The sequence below is a fragment of the Vigna radiata genome, chromosome 5 (genome assembly GCF_000741045.1).
Source record: "Vigna radiata var. radiata cultivar VC1973A chromosome 5, Vradiata_ver6, whole genome shotgun sequence".
In the NCBI taxonomy this organism is placed as follows: Eukaryota; Viridiplantae; Streptophyta; class Magnoliopsida; order Fabales; family Fabaceae; genus Vigna; species Vigna radiata.
This window is the reverse complement of record NC_028355.1, coordinates 31,822,156-31,837,661: the sequence shown is the minus strand read 5'-3', so window position 1 is coordinate 31,837,661 and position 15,506 is coordinate 31,822,156. Positions and strand designations below refer to the sequence as shown.

Here is a 15,506-nt window from a genome sequence, read left to right as displayed (position 1 = left end):
GAGTTGGTACATGTGTAATAGTTGAGTTAAAGTTTTTGGTCTTACACAGCACAAAATAAAGGACTTATGAATGTTTTGGTGTTTTTGGTAGATCTCATATAAAGGGAAATGCTTTCTGAAGCTACTGTGCATTTAGGCTGTACTTTTTTTTCATTATCTATACATTACATAATTCAGTCAGTGATGCAGTTGGTACATTAGCAACAGCAAGAGGTAGGTCCACAAACGACAACCTCCTCATTTTAGGTACCACCATCATACATGTACAACCTACGTACATCTTCAACCACTTCCCAACCTTCTCTTACCTTCCATTATTTCACTATATACCTTCTTGCTTATCACCATCTCTAAGGCTTTTTAATAACNGCCATACAGTGAAGTTCTTGAATTTCTTTTTCTGAATCAACTTCTACTTAAATTTATGCCTTCGATTTTTCATTGAATTTCTTATTCATTATGAGTCTAAATGCCATTTGAAGCTAATCTGCTTCTTTGAGCATTTGACAATGGATATCTGATACCCTGCTGGGAGGTAAGTAAGCTAGCTGGTTGTTAAGTTGTGCAATGTCTGTTGCAAAGTGATGTTATGCTCCTCATTCTGCCATCTTGGTTATATTCATGAAAAAGAATTGGAAAAAGACAGTGGTGATAGTCAAAGGCACACGATGGTGGATTTTGAAAATTACGCCAGGTATGGGAAGAAGTTCTTACAGAAGGTCATTGCGTGGAGGAGGTGCTTCTGAAAACATTGTCATTTTTTTTATATTAAGCTTATAAAAAGTTTTTGCCGTTGATGCTATATCCCTATTGCTTGTACCTTGATGGTTGATAACATGTTTTAGGTAAAGCAATCCAATTAGTTTTTGACATATTTCCTTGTCCATGAAAAAAGTGTTTGAATCAAACAAGGGTGAATCTTCTCTTGTGTATAATGAAACATGAGAGATTGTTTCATCTGTGTGGCAAGTTGCCTACAGTAAACTTCATTCCAATTAGACTACACAATAGTGGAGTAGTTGCTCTCCACTATACATTTTAAAAAGGGTAAACAAATTCTTATACCGGCAGAAAAAGTTTCAGATTAGAAAAAACACTTAGATACTGTACTTGCAACTGTAGCAAGGGTAGATTGAAACAGAAACTCATCGGATGTAAAATATTTACATTGTCTTGCACTTTTACTTGGTACTATGCTATTTAAATTTCTCATGAGTTGGACTTTATGACATATAACATCTCATTTGGTTTTAGAGTCTGATCCGAGTAATCTAATCCAAAGCTTGCTATCCGCAAGCTTCCCCTTGGATTTTTGTGTTTGTTTGCTTCTGCTTGCTGCTTCTGCAGTGACTCTGCTGCACAACCGAATAAAACCCACTGTAGCTTTTATATAAATTTGACGATGGAATGTTGTCTATGAAACTACTAACAAAGACTGGTAAATTAAACCTCTTTCATGCAAATGTTTAAAATATAAAGCAACACACGCGATTTGATAAACAAAAGGAATCTGATAAACCAAGTTAACGTGATGAGTGGTTTTTTTCTGAGGTATACGAGATACCATTTCTGCCTTCTGGTGCCATTAGGAATTAAGCACTTGCGATGTTTCCTCCCAAGGCATGCAATGGCAGAGATCGTGAGGTTGTTTTTGCTTGAAGTGGTCCACTATCGTTGAAAGTGAAAACTACCACTTGTTTTTTTTCCTGTTATTCCCCCACATGTCTTTGGTATATTGATCGTGGCGTCTGTTTAACATCCCATTATTTCGATAATGGTTATGCTCTTTCGTTTCTTGCAACTTAGAGAACTTATGATGGTTACGTTTCTTAAAGATGGTGGCATGGACACAAGTAGTGATGAATGGCAGTGGTTAGTACGACACGAATTGGGTTAAAGAAGACGAAGGTATGGACATTAGTAGTGATGAGTGGTAGTGGTTAGTACGACAAAAATTGCATGGGAAACAACAATGAAATCATTTCGTTTTGAAAAACAAAATAACACTGAAATAATTCAGATCATCTTATGGTATTTTCGCCTTAAATATTTCAGACGCAGATAGGATTTAATAATTATGTTATTGAAATAGTTTCAAGCTTTTAAAAAATTTATTATATTAGCATGTTCTTGAAGCTCATAGTTTAATCATTTGAAACCCGCTAAGTTTAAATAATCAGCTCTCCATAATCCCCATGCGCGTGTGCCTGTTGTTTTGTTACATCTTCTTCTGCTTTCAGTGCTTATTTTCGATCGTAACATTTTTTCTTCAATATATCAGATTCTAAAGTACTATATAGAAGGAAAAACTGCTATTTTAAACAATAAAAATCAGAAAATATTTACGAAATATTATAGTATGTAGGGAGGGGTCAACACAAATACTTACATGACTCCACACTGATAAAGGTTCACGGATTTATTTTTAATATCACTTTAAAAAATCTTTTATTACGAAGGTATCTTATGTGTATATAAATCCATGTTCATCTCTTATTTTTTAATTGTAGAACTTTGTTTGTACTCAGGTGATGATGTATTTTTTATTTAAACCTCCCTTTATGTTTGTATTTCTCTCCCCCATGTTTTATTTTCTTTTCTTTTTGGTTGTTAAATTGTTGTGATGGTGACAAAAGAATGCATAAAGAAGAATAGGAGCTTGACATAGTAATTGTGTTTTGACTAAAAAGGGCACCAAATTGGCCAATAGAATACTTATTATTACTATTATTTATATACATTTGGGGAAGGTGCCCCAAATTGTTGCGGTCTCCTCGAGTACTGCTTTGTTTTTTATTTTTCCATGGAGAAATCAAACCCTAGTTGACGAGTTTCACAAACCTTGACCCACTTGCGGAAATGTGATAATTATTATGAGAAATGTGTTACCCTAATGGAATGTTCGTGAAATTTTGAAAAAAGGGGCTAGCTTTGATAATATATGATGTATGATAATTTCGTAACTTTGGCAATGATGATCTGGGTATAAAAGAACGTGAATAACTGAATATTTTTGCGCAGTGTCCAGAGCATGATCGATCCTGTTCTGTACCCTTTAAAGGAGGATCTGCATAAGCTGTTGAGTGCCTCCATAATAGCCTGAAACTCTCTGATAGCATAAAATATAAAGCCAAAGGGATAAAAATAAAAATGAAAATGAAAGGAATCCCACTCACACATGCATCATTACATCTTTGGCTAACAACAGCCAGGGTTGGGTCAAAGAACAAAAGTTACTAATGGGTGATCCATTATCATTATTATTCATTCATATCTATATTTATATCTATATCTATGTATATATTATATATATACAACTTCAATATATATATATATATATATATATATATATATATATATATATATATATATATATATCATCACCACCCTTTATTTTCCCAAACCCATTAATTACTTGACTTTTGTTTCCCCTGACTGATCATCTAAAAGGTTACTCTCACTGTATATATATCTGTATATATCTCATGGTTGTAGAGCCTGTTCTTGCTAAAACTATCCGCCTGCTACGGTGGATCTAACTGCAGAGATGGCAGAACAGAAGGTGATGGTGAAAGTGATGACTCCATGATTTCTCTTGTTCAAACTTTCGTCTAGTCACACACACGGCACACAGGCTCAAGCCAGGCAAGTTACTGATGAAGCCTAAATATATATATATATATACTTAATTATTACCTATTTATTTTTGTTCCACTAGCTAGATGTGGTTGCTGTTTCTTTTTCATCTAGCTTATTATTTGTCTTGAAACAATTCGGAGAGAAACATGTTACATAGATAGAATATGACTGGAAGGATATTGAAGTCTACGACGAGATGAGTTTCACTTTTCATTAGGTAGAGCCTAGCTAGCTACTGATTAGGGATGGAATCACCTGTATAATTTTTTTCTTTTCTTTTCTTTTCCTTCCTTGTTTTGCCCCCTTTCTGCTGCATCATATTCATATGTTTGTCCTTTTATGAATTTTGGGATTTATCCCTTCAACATATTTCTTTGTTTATTATGGGATTAATATTGTTTAATTAAGAAGGGATCTTTTGCTTCTTTTGATCTATTTGCTTAATCAATTCCTGGTTTATTTTGTCTAACATATATACAAGGATTTGGGACAGAACCTCCAGAAATATATCTATATATTGCTTCTCGTTTTGAAAATTTTCGTACGGTTGGTGAGATCTTGATAATTTTAGTTAGCATTTTCGCTAATAATGATGAGAATAATACATAAGATAGTATATATCATCTGTAACTGAAGGTTTTGTTCATATTCAAAGTTGTCCGACAATCGAATAACTCACTGTTTGTATATATACACTGCTTAATGGTATAGAATGTGAATTGCAGAAAATTTCAAAGTTGGAATGTATGAGTTGATTTTATGGAAATGTGCATGAAAGAAAGAAAGATTGCGTACGTGACTATAGCCACAGTGCGTAAGAATATTTTATAAATAGACTGAAAGATAGCTCAAGAAATTCATAATTGACTTGAAAGTTTACCTGCCAAAGCTAGAACGTGAATCACAGTTTCATCCGACAACATAATTCCACCGCCCCATAAAAAGCACAAGTAGAAATTATTTGCATTTTGATTTAGATGGCTTCTGGAAGAACTGCACGTGTAGTCAGAAAAATAAAATAAAAAATAAAAAGGTGATTTTATTCCTTCCAATTTAAAAAACTGTATATCTTTTATTTCCTAAAGATTATGCTATACTGCAATTACATATTTAATCAATCTTAGCTCAAATTTTACGCCACTAATTACATGGCTTTTCTTTATATATCCCAATGGTCAACTTCCTACTTCAGTTACTTAATGCAATAATACAAGTGGAGAGAGTTAATTGAGTTTAATTTAAAGGTAAGATGACTTTACTGCAATAAACTCTTTTTTTTTTTTTAATTATAGTATTATAGTAGGAATAATTATAAACGAAAACAGTGTAAACTCCCTTGTTAACATGTTTCTATCGTACATCCAAAGGGTAACCAAAATTCAAATGCTTTACCATTAATTAAGGGATAGTATGAGTTGAAAAGAGAAGAAAATATATATTTCAGAGATTAATAAAATAATCTTCTGATCACATTTGATAGAAATAAAAGTAAAATATTATATAAAAGTAAAAAACCTGTTAACTCATTATCTTATGATTTTTGTTAAGTTCTTAATTATATAACTGCTCAAAATAATATGTTTCCAGAAGTTGTTTGATAAATATTGATGACTTAGTTAATAGATAAAGTGTTGTTTAAGTTACTTTTTTTACAATGACCTCTACAAAAAGAAAATAAGAAGTCAAAAACATTAGTTATCTTTGGAACTTAAAATTCATTATGTATTTTAGTTTATATAGTTTTTCATTTAATTTTTTCTACAGTTGAGGATTAAAACATTTGTTTTTAACGTATCATATTTTACTTTCACATTATATCTTAAAAGTATTTCTTGTAAAACTTATTCATACAATGAATTAAGTGTTCCGTAATAAGTGCTTATATTCATAAGTTGTTTATTATAAAAAATTATGAAAGAAAACTAAAGGAGATATAAAGACAGTTTAATGGTAAAGTTGAAAGAGTGAGTGTTGGAGGTTATGAGTTCTAAAGTTGAAAGTTTAATTATTAAGAAAAATTAGTTCGTTCTAAAATTAATGTTTATTATTACGAAAATAACAAAATTATATAAAAAATCTCAATAATTTATTTATCTCTTACCACGATCACTGAGAATTGTTTCTCTTTTTCAGCTTGAAATTTTTATTAGGATCCTATACACATATTTATATTAGAATACAAACAACAGTAATTTCTTCTTACTATTGATTTTATTAATTTAACCATTAATTTAATAAATGATTTATAGCTATTAACTACATAAGTTAATATATTTAAGTAATACAATATAGTCAATTATAAAAGAGAAAATAGTAAAAAACCTATACCAATACTTATCATCAAAAACATTTTTCTCTCTTTTATTATATTAGAAGATATCTGTCAAACCAATAATTCGAATGTTATTTAAGAAATATATAATCTTTAAAATGTGATGAATCTTTCACACGAAAGATAAATAATAATGAAACATAAGTTCAACTCTTATATATAATCTTCTTATATATAATCTTTATATATAATGTTGAACTTTCTTATTTTAATCAATGTATTAAACTAACAATTGGATTATCAATAAAATTTATTATTCAAATAATGAAAATTTATATAAAAATAATAATTTAATCTTATAAAATTGATTTAAAAAATAAAATTTAAATATATATATATATATATTATAAATTAACATTTTAATTAAAGTAAGAGTTCCACACTAAATTCATTCTAGTTTTTGAATCCTTAACCAAATCTAAATTATTTTCCAAAGTCCAACAATGATTATATGGTCACGTTGATAAATTTTGAGACCTGACATTTTTTTTAAAATAATTAGTTGAGTTTTATTCATTTTATTTTTATACCTCAATTAATAATTAATTAATGCATTAATTCAAGTGTAATACTAAAATTATTTATTTATGTCGAATATAATTCGTTCAGTGGTATCAGTTGGATTATTTGTATGATATTTTATTCAACCTCATTATCATAATCTTAAAATAACACAAAAAATGTACTTTTTAAATGTAAAACTATTATCATAGAAAAATTGAAAATAATTATTATTATACTATAACAAGAATTAAAAAAGTTAAGATAATAGTCTAATAGGACCTTGATATTACCGAATATATAAACACTCTATTCGTAATGGGACTGAAGACACTTGTGGAAATAATTAACCTACACATATTGAGAATGTGTTGTTCTTCTTTATCTTTTATTATTGCTTTTCTTTGGTTTGATTTATTTTCTTTATTAAAAAGTCACCAATAGAATAGGTTATTTAATTTAATTTTAATATAAATATTAAATTAGTAATATTTTGTGATTTGATTTTGATTGATTTTATAATTCTTATCGTTATAAAATTGTTAAACAAAGAGATACGTTATAAAAAAAATTATAGCTATTATTAATTTTCTAATTTTAACTTATTATCATAATTATAAATAAGTCATATAATTTTATACTTAAAAGTTACAACATAAATTATTATATTAAAATTTAAAATAAAGTATAAAACAACTTCGAATACAAATACTCATATGTGGGTTAGTCATTGTTTAATTTAAAATACATTGTATTATATTTAAATAGAATAAATAATTTTATTCGATGTAATTATGTTACTGGTTTTCAATTTAAAATCCAAATCAAATTCCATTTATGAAAAATAAATTAAAATTGAATTTTATCCCTTGTTTATTGTTTACTGATTTCCATTTATTTTTATTGTATCAGTTTGATTTTGAACACTTTTAAAATATATTATTGTTTTTCCAGAGACTTGCAGTTATTATTTGCATGGACATTCTCCATATCCACACTCAATGTCAGTTATCTTCATATCAATGTATAATATTCACCATTAGCGACATAATTTTTTCCAAATTCTGAAACAGTAAAAAGGATTGTTTGGGTCTGATAAGTTGGGCCAGGAATTATCCATTTCAAATAAATATTATGGGTTGCTTCTTCCTCCACCTCCATAATTTCCTCCTACACCCTCCATATTAGAGTTTTTTTTTTTTTCAATAAAGGAGAGAGAGATTGTAGTGGTCAACCCCTAGATTTCACCAACTCCCTTTAGGGACAACACACACGCACATAAGCACTTAAGTCACGCAAAGTTAAAGAATGTATCTGTCTATTTGTCCCCTTTAGAGGATAAGCATACCCCTAACTCCATATTTACCCATCCAAGTTAGGCACCTCCCAACGACAACGACCATTGATTGATTCTTCCCCAAACAAAATCTCTTTCTTTTAAACCATTTCTTCTTTACTATACCCATAGATCCAATGCTCTTTGACCAATCACTATTTCCCACCATTCCTTCTTAGACTTTCCTTTATTCTTTCATCTAACACTCCAACCTTCACACACATCCAACACTTACAATTCTATATAAATGGTAAAAGATACTTCTTCCAAGATTTCTTTTTTATGTCCCTCTTACCTTCAACTGTTGGAATGCCTTTTCAGATTTTTCTGCTGTCTGTTATATCAGTAAATTATTACTTTTTTCTAAATGTTTGTTGTAAAGAAGACATATGTACACGTTCTCCAAATTTGGATTTCAAATTATTAAGACAATGAGAAACCCCTTACAAAAGGGACTTCAAAATACAAACCATAAAACAAGTTAATGGTTACTCAACAGTACATCATTCAACATTGGTACACACATTTTGAAGTTTTCCTTCCCTATTTATACAACCCATAAGCATTTCAAATCTTCATTCAAAATTATAAAAAAAAAGAAAAAGATATATGGACCACATTACTTAGTTGTAATGTACGTACAAAGGCTTCTTTCTAGCTTCATTCCATGATCTTCACCAGACAAAAGAACCAAAACGTCAAATTAGAGGAGTCTTCGAGTTTCAGCGGGGGAACAGAACAAAACCTCAAACCTCAAAACTCAAAACTCAAACTGCTCTTTATTTCATTGCTGACTCAAGAGATATCTTCTCTTGCTTACTGCCAACTGAAACCAACAAGCACTTGTTCAATTTTCAATCACAACAGTAACAAAATGAGGAAAGTTAAAAAGAAGATTCGAACTCACGGGTAAAAGCAGAAAGCTCTGAACTCTTTAACACTCTCAGCCTCTTCACTGTTGCTACAAACATGCTGCCAAGGATGATATGTAAACATTAAAAAATACATCTTTGCTGCCAATCAACTAAATCATTAAAAAAACAACAAAGGGAAAAGCAAATTGCGCCATTTAATTTATAGTTTATTTGTATTTCCGAGAGGAGACAGTCGTACAGGTGTTGTCATGTGAAAGAACAGACATGCCATGGCATGTACTACTTCGGATTTATTCACAGCAATTGCCTAAAAGGATGTTTGATATAAATATATATATAGTAATTGTTAAGCACTGGGAATCTAAATAAATATCTATTACAGTTTTGAGATCAGAATGTTAATCCTCCATTGGCACTCACACACCAAGTGGAGATTATATAATATTATAATACTAAATTAAATAATAGTGCAGAAGATTGATAATGATAATAAGATGCTTACTGCCATGGCACATCCCCAACAAGCATCCTGTCTCCTTCATTATCCTCATAAACAAGAGTATACTCTCCACTTCCATCCAATAAACCCGTGATTGCTTTCTCTTCATCCTGCTTGTTGTGAACTCCACCAGCAGAGGAATCTCTTTGAGCTAAACAGCAGTAGGAAAAGACAAAATGAGATAACTTCACAAAGCTTCCCTCTTCACCATCAGGAATTGTAGAAAAGCGTGGAAAAACAAAACTTCAAAGCGAGATTGTCTAGAGAGATAATCAGAATTTATATTAAAAAAATTGTTTGGTGAAACAGATTGACCGTAAGCATTAAATGTTGAATTAATGTAGCCAACCCCCCAAGTACATAGCTAGCTAGTCTTGATTTTTAAAAAAACTTGCTTGTGTTTTTATCACTTGTTGTTGGGTAGCAATCAATTAAAAGTTAGAATAAACAACTGTGATTAAGTTGACCGCATGTGCACAAGCATTGAATTATTGTCACAAAAATTACCAGCAAGAAGACCTCTGAAAAGCTCGTCCACAGCAGAAGAGAGATTTTCATAGCTGTCATAAGCATTGAGGTCCACTTTTCTCCCTATTGGAACTCCATCCATGTTGATCTTAACAAACAAACCTTTACCACCATAGTTATCAACAGGTTTTTTACCAGCGACCTTGTTGTGCTGCTCAGGCTGTGACTCAGTTGATGGCTTAGAAGCGCTGCTGCTTGCAAGGTTCTTCCTGAAGGAACGAATTGGGGGCCACCCCACCACTGGAGCGGGAGCAGTTCTGTTTGTGGAGGGTCCACAAGGAAAATGTCAAATTAGGCATGAAAGTGAACAGTGAAACTGGGGAGAACAAGGCTAAAAAGTTAAAAAACAAAAGGATGAGGTGGGGCTAAAGAGCTCACACTAGTTACCACACTTATCAAATTCACATATTTGGAATTTCTTAATGTCTGTACCTTTTTCTAATAAATTTAAATCTACAATCCAAAATAGGCTTCCCCCACGAGGGACGAAAGAAATTAAAGAGATGGAAATATAAACAGGGTCAGATATTCACATGCCAATGTCAAACCTCAAGAAAGATAACAAAGATACATAATAAATGACAGATAGCATCAAAAAACCGATGTGGACATATCTGGGAGGACATGGCAAAGTTAAGTATAGCAGAACAAAAACGGCCAGTACAGAGTACAGGGAGATCAAAGCTTAAAACTTGTCCCTTCCCATTTTTTTTATTTGGATGAGGGTAACCATATAAATGGTAATTAATGATGGAAAACTCAATAATTATTTCTATCACTTAAACGTGCAACAAGGGGATGTGAAACACCAGATCTATCACATGGTAACAAGTAGAAAGATGGGGAGCAGAGTTTAGTTTGCATGGACCACACCAAAAAATATATGAAACAACGTGACTCTGGGAATGAATATCCTCTGCCGAAAAGTAACAAAACAAGGATACAAGAAATAAAAGGTAGAGTACCTTTTCTGAGAGGTGTTGGGCTGGGACACAGCTGTATTTGCAGGAGAGGGAGAGAACACTCTGCTATCACCACCACCACAACCATTCTGCAACTCTACCACCTTAGGGCAGCAGTTTTGTGAAGCATCTTTTCCCATCACGGGTGCAGCTGGTGGGAACTGAAGAAAAGGTGAAGAGGCTTTGTTGTTACTCTTGTTGTGGTAGTTTGGCCATGGAGAAGCCTTGCTTTGGAACCCATTGTTGGGGCTGAGTATTGCATGAGACATGTTGGAAGAAGGGAAGCACCCAAGAGAGAGAAGTGACTCTTCTCTTTCTGAGTTGGGATTCTCCATTTTACCACCGAGAGACCAGTCTTCACCAGGTGGACCTAGCCTCAGTTCGAGCTTTCTCTCCTCTGAGGACTTTCCTTCGTTTCTTTTCATCTGCCACTCTCGCTCGTTTGGGATCAAATCTAACAGCTGAGGAGATACCTCGTTTCTTGACCTTTCATCCATCGCTAGTTTACACCACACTCAAAAGGAAGATTCTACCTTTCTCAAATACTACTCACCAAATATATGTATTCTGGACTGTTTCATGCAACAACAGATAAATCACTGGTTACAGACAAAAAACACAAAAAGGCTGAAAACAACTGTCTTGTTTTATATAACAGATGAAAAAATGGACACCGAATCATAAGAGTTTGAGTTGGAGAGGTGAGATTCTTACAAGTCTAACCACAGCTTAAATCAGCTAAATACCACATCTTGTAGTTGAGAAAAAAATAAAAAAGAGCTTCTTGGTAGGCAAACTTGCCTAAGACCTTTGGTGTGGGAGAAACTCTGAGCCGAAAGACAGAAGAAGGACCTACAATGTAACCTTAAAAGGTATTGGCCACTGCAAAACGGTGGATAGGTTAAGGTAGCAGTAGGAGGAACACAAGTATTATCACAGCTCAATGGAAACCCCACCAAGAGAAAGGAAGGGAGAAAAAAAAAAACAACACTCGAAAAGCAAAGGTGGAGGGAGCTATAATAGCATGGGATTGCAATCTAGCTTTGCTTTAAGTCTTTTATTTGCACGCTTAGTGGGTTCTCCTGCTCTCTATCTATGTTTCTCTCTCTATGTCTTAGGTGTGTGTCTTTCCTCTTTTTAAGGAGAGAGGAAGGTTATTTGAGAGGAGGCAAAAAAAAAAAAAAAAAAAGACAGAGGGTGATAAAAACCAGAGAGATTCCCCTTGGCGAACCAACCAACCCAGGAACACAAAACAGGAACGGAATTAGAGCACAATGCACGCAACCTGAAGTCTCATAAAATAACGTTAGGTTGTTTAGCACAGGAAGTAAAGCATGCTGTGCTGCTATTGTGTTATGTTGCGCTGACCTCTCCTAAAGATACTCATTCTCCCTTTCACAACACTCCCCCTATACCCTTATACCCTTATAGCTCCTATTCCTATTCCTTTGCCTTCATAGCACATATCCCCAAACACCCCCTACCTTTATTAGTTCTGTGCTAGAAAATGACTTGCAATGTAATTAAAGATTTTCTCCCTAATCAAACTCACTCAATTTGATCACTTTGCACCTTTTTTTACCCTTTTGGATCTGAGTCAAGACGTATTAGTTTACTTAAGCACTTCAAAGTCCAAAGAGAGGGACACTGGCACGCTCAAGTCCATGCTGGCATAAAAGGACAAAGGTTTACCCTTTTATTGATGATGGTAATTATGCTAGCGAATGCTGGTTTTGGAAGATAATTGGTTAATTAAAGATTCATTTGGGTTGGATAAGATTTGTGAGATGATAAATAAAAATACCACCTTGAGGGCTGAACAGAAATAAAAAGAATTGAACGGGGTGGGTGCTTTTGAGATGTCAGGAAATTGATGGATGGGATAGCAAAGCTTGCTTTTTTGTTTTTATTTTGGAGGGAGAGGATTTGCATGATCCATGTTTGCAGGGCTTCTGCAATAAAAACATGCAGATCCCATGATCTTGTCTCCTCTGTTCTGTTCTGTTCTGCACTCCCTCTCTTTCACTCTCTCTCTCTCTCTCTCCGTTCACATATCCCCATATGATGATCATTTCAGAATTGTGAATGAATGCGATTCCCTGTGCTGCTACTCAACCGTCACTCCTACACATCAACCTCTCTTTGCCGTTCGATCTGTGTCTATTATCATAGGGATTTGTTTTGTCTATTCTAAATCTGACAAAAAGTTTAGTTTGTATTCTTTTTTCTTTTCATTTTTCATCATAAATAATGCTTGGAAATAAAAAAGAGAACAAAACTCTGTCTCAAGTCTGAACTTAACAGCTCAAAGGAGAACTCCTTTTGTTGCTTTTTCTTTTTGTTTAATGATAAAGAAATTATTTAGGATACAATTGTCTTTTAACTTTGCCAAGATTATTTTTCAAACATTACTTCAAAACTGTATTTGAATATGAAAAGGGAAGTAGTTGGTTGAAAGACTTATACTTATTTGACATCTCTTTTAATCAAAATAATATGTCAAAACTGTATTTCACCATGATTTGTGACATTTTAAATAAATAAAAAAAAAAACTGATAATAATACCTTATAATATTTTCAATTATTATTGTTCTCTCATATAGAAACAAAATATTAAGACATAAATTGACACTATTTTCATCTCTAACAACGAAGACATGCATTACGATATAAACCAAATATTATGATTTTTATTTAAAAATAGATTTAATTAGTTTTGAAGTAATTTATAAATTTGAATACTTTTTAATTTGAATTTATTGAAAAAATCTGAGGTTTTTAAATTAAATTTTTATCATTTTTTATCAATATAAGATATGTTGTTTCTCCATTTTGATGTTAACAAATCTCACTGGATGGTTTAATTAATGAAGAAATCATATTGAATAGCGTCATGCGAATTTTTATAGAAAACATATTTACTGTGTTTTTAGGTAGTTTTAATGCTATCATCTACACTCATAAATATGTTTTTATAATTAATGACATTATCATTTTCCATTAAGAATGATTACAAATTACATAAAGAGGTTGATAATAATGATTCTGAAAAGACGTATTTTTGCAATGCGCCAATGCATAGTGGCCTTTGTCTCCTGAGACAGTTTCCGATGAAGTTGTATTAATGGTATTGTAATATAATATTTACAAGTTGAGAGTATAGGTGTTTCCGATGAAGAGATTTATTTTATTGATGCAGAGTGCAGAAGTTGTGTGTGTTGGATATATATGAATATGTGAAGGCTCTGTTTCCTTTTCCGTTTAAGGTTGAGACATTTGTCAAGGTTTTGATGCATGAGACATAGGCGTTCACGTGTGCTACCTTCTACAACTACTGTACCACAACAACTCTGTCTCAAGCTGTTAATGAATCAGAATCTTATTCTCATCACCATAAAAACTCATTCAAATGCACCCTTTTTTATTCTCTACACTCCTAACAAAACAATCACTTCTGCTTATTTTCGATAAATAGTATCACAAATTGACTAAAAACAAACTATCTAACTTTACGTACTAAAATTGCTGAGCTTCAAACTACATTTCCACTCATATCTACAATTTTCCAACTTGTCAACATTTATGGGACACACTTAAGTAAAAATTATTTCTATATAAAGTTAATGCCATTTGAAATTGTTGTTTTTCAGCTTTGAACTTGATGTGCCTGATAATGTTTTCAGTAAGAGAAGATTAAACATAATACAAATTTATTCAATTATTTGCCTTCTTTCTGCTTTGCTGCTTCTATAACAGCCACACACAGTTTAAGTTAAAATAAGCTATAATTTGGCCAACCCTACATTCTTTAATTGCATCTGCATGTTATCAGTTGCTAATCTTTACAGCAGATAAGATTTTGTTCAAGACAAAAATATCTAGCAATGTTTTTAGAGGTCTTTTTCTTCTTTTTATTAATAATGTATGAGTCTAACCAAATACACCCTTATAAAATGTTCTAGTACTTAAAAAAAATTTCTGTATCTCAATTCACAATGAGATTTTAAAAAGAAAGTAAGAAAAATAAAATCTTATTAAAAGTGACCATATTGTACTTACCTTCATAATATTATGTTAAATAATATTCATGTTGGCATTCCCCTTCTCAATAAAATGGAGCTTTTAAATAATTTTTTATCTGTAATAAAATGTCAGTATTATTTCTTACTTTTTAAACAAAGTAAAGTTATATTTTTATTTTAAAATGATTCATTAGCTAAAACTTAAACAACATTTTATGAAATTTAAAATTAAAGTTTTAAAATACATAATAAATGTCAGATGTAATGAATTTATTTTTTCTTTCTTATGTGAAGTTAGACATAAAACAAAACATTCAAAAATATCCAAACACAAACTAAATATATCAAACATATAAAAATATAAAATTTTAAAAAACATAGAAACTAGGTACTTTAACAATGCAAAATATATTTTTAAAGTAAGGAAACACATGTTACAATAACGTTAACTTAATGCAAAACTTGGATATAAATAATCACACAAAATGTTTTGTGTGCGTTAACATAATGAGCCTCAACAAAACAGAAAAAAGAAAAAAAAAAAAAAGAGAGAGAACGAACAAGTGAATCAATTGTAAAAATATAATAAGGTGGGAAAGAATGGAGAAGACCAATAGTGGTGAAAATGACACCTCACAAGTGCAACAAGGACACAGAAATGGAGTTTCATATTCACGATGGCAATGGAGAAATTGTAGTAGCGTTCTTAGTTGTAGAAGAAAACAAAAAGTTCTCAACGCACAATGAAACAAATGTCTTTAATGAGTTTCTAAATATCTCAAAAATTAATCCTAACAAAGGAATAGAAACC

General features: G+C 31.8%; 1 protein-coding gene across 2 annotated transcripts; it reads right to left on the bottom strand.

Annotated features, from left to right (window-relative positions):
- Positions 1 to 8,198: 8,198 nt before the first annotated feature.
- Positions 8,199 to 12,084, bottom strand: LOC106762490 (auxin-responsive protein IAA26). Of its 2 annotated transcripts, none has more exons than XM_022781443.1 (6): positions 11,474 to 12,084; positions 10,676 to 11,244; positions 9,690 to 9,967; positions 9,186 to 9,333; positions 8,716 to 8,780; positions 8,199 to 8,634 (listed from the first exon to the last, which is right to left on the bottom strand). In XM_022781443.1, exons 2-6 carry the CDS (start codon positions 11,167 to 11,169, stop codon positions 8,588 to 8,590), a joined length of 1,032 nt encoding a protein of 343 aa, XP_022637164.1. In that variant the 5' UTR covers positions 11,170 to 11,244; positions 11,474 to 12,084; the 3' UTR covers positions 8,199 to 8,587. The 2 variants fall into 2 exon arrangements, with proteins under 2 accessions (XP_022637164.1, XP_014501921.1); XM_014646435.2 differs by having other exon boundaries at positions 11,387 to 12,083.
- Positions 12,085 to 15,506: the final 3,422 nt, after the last annotated feature.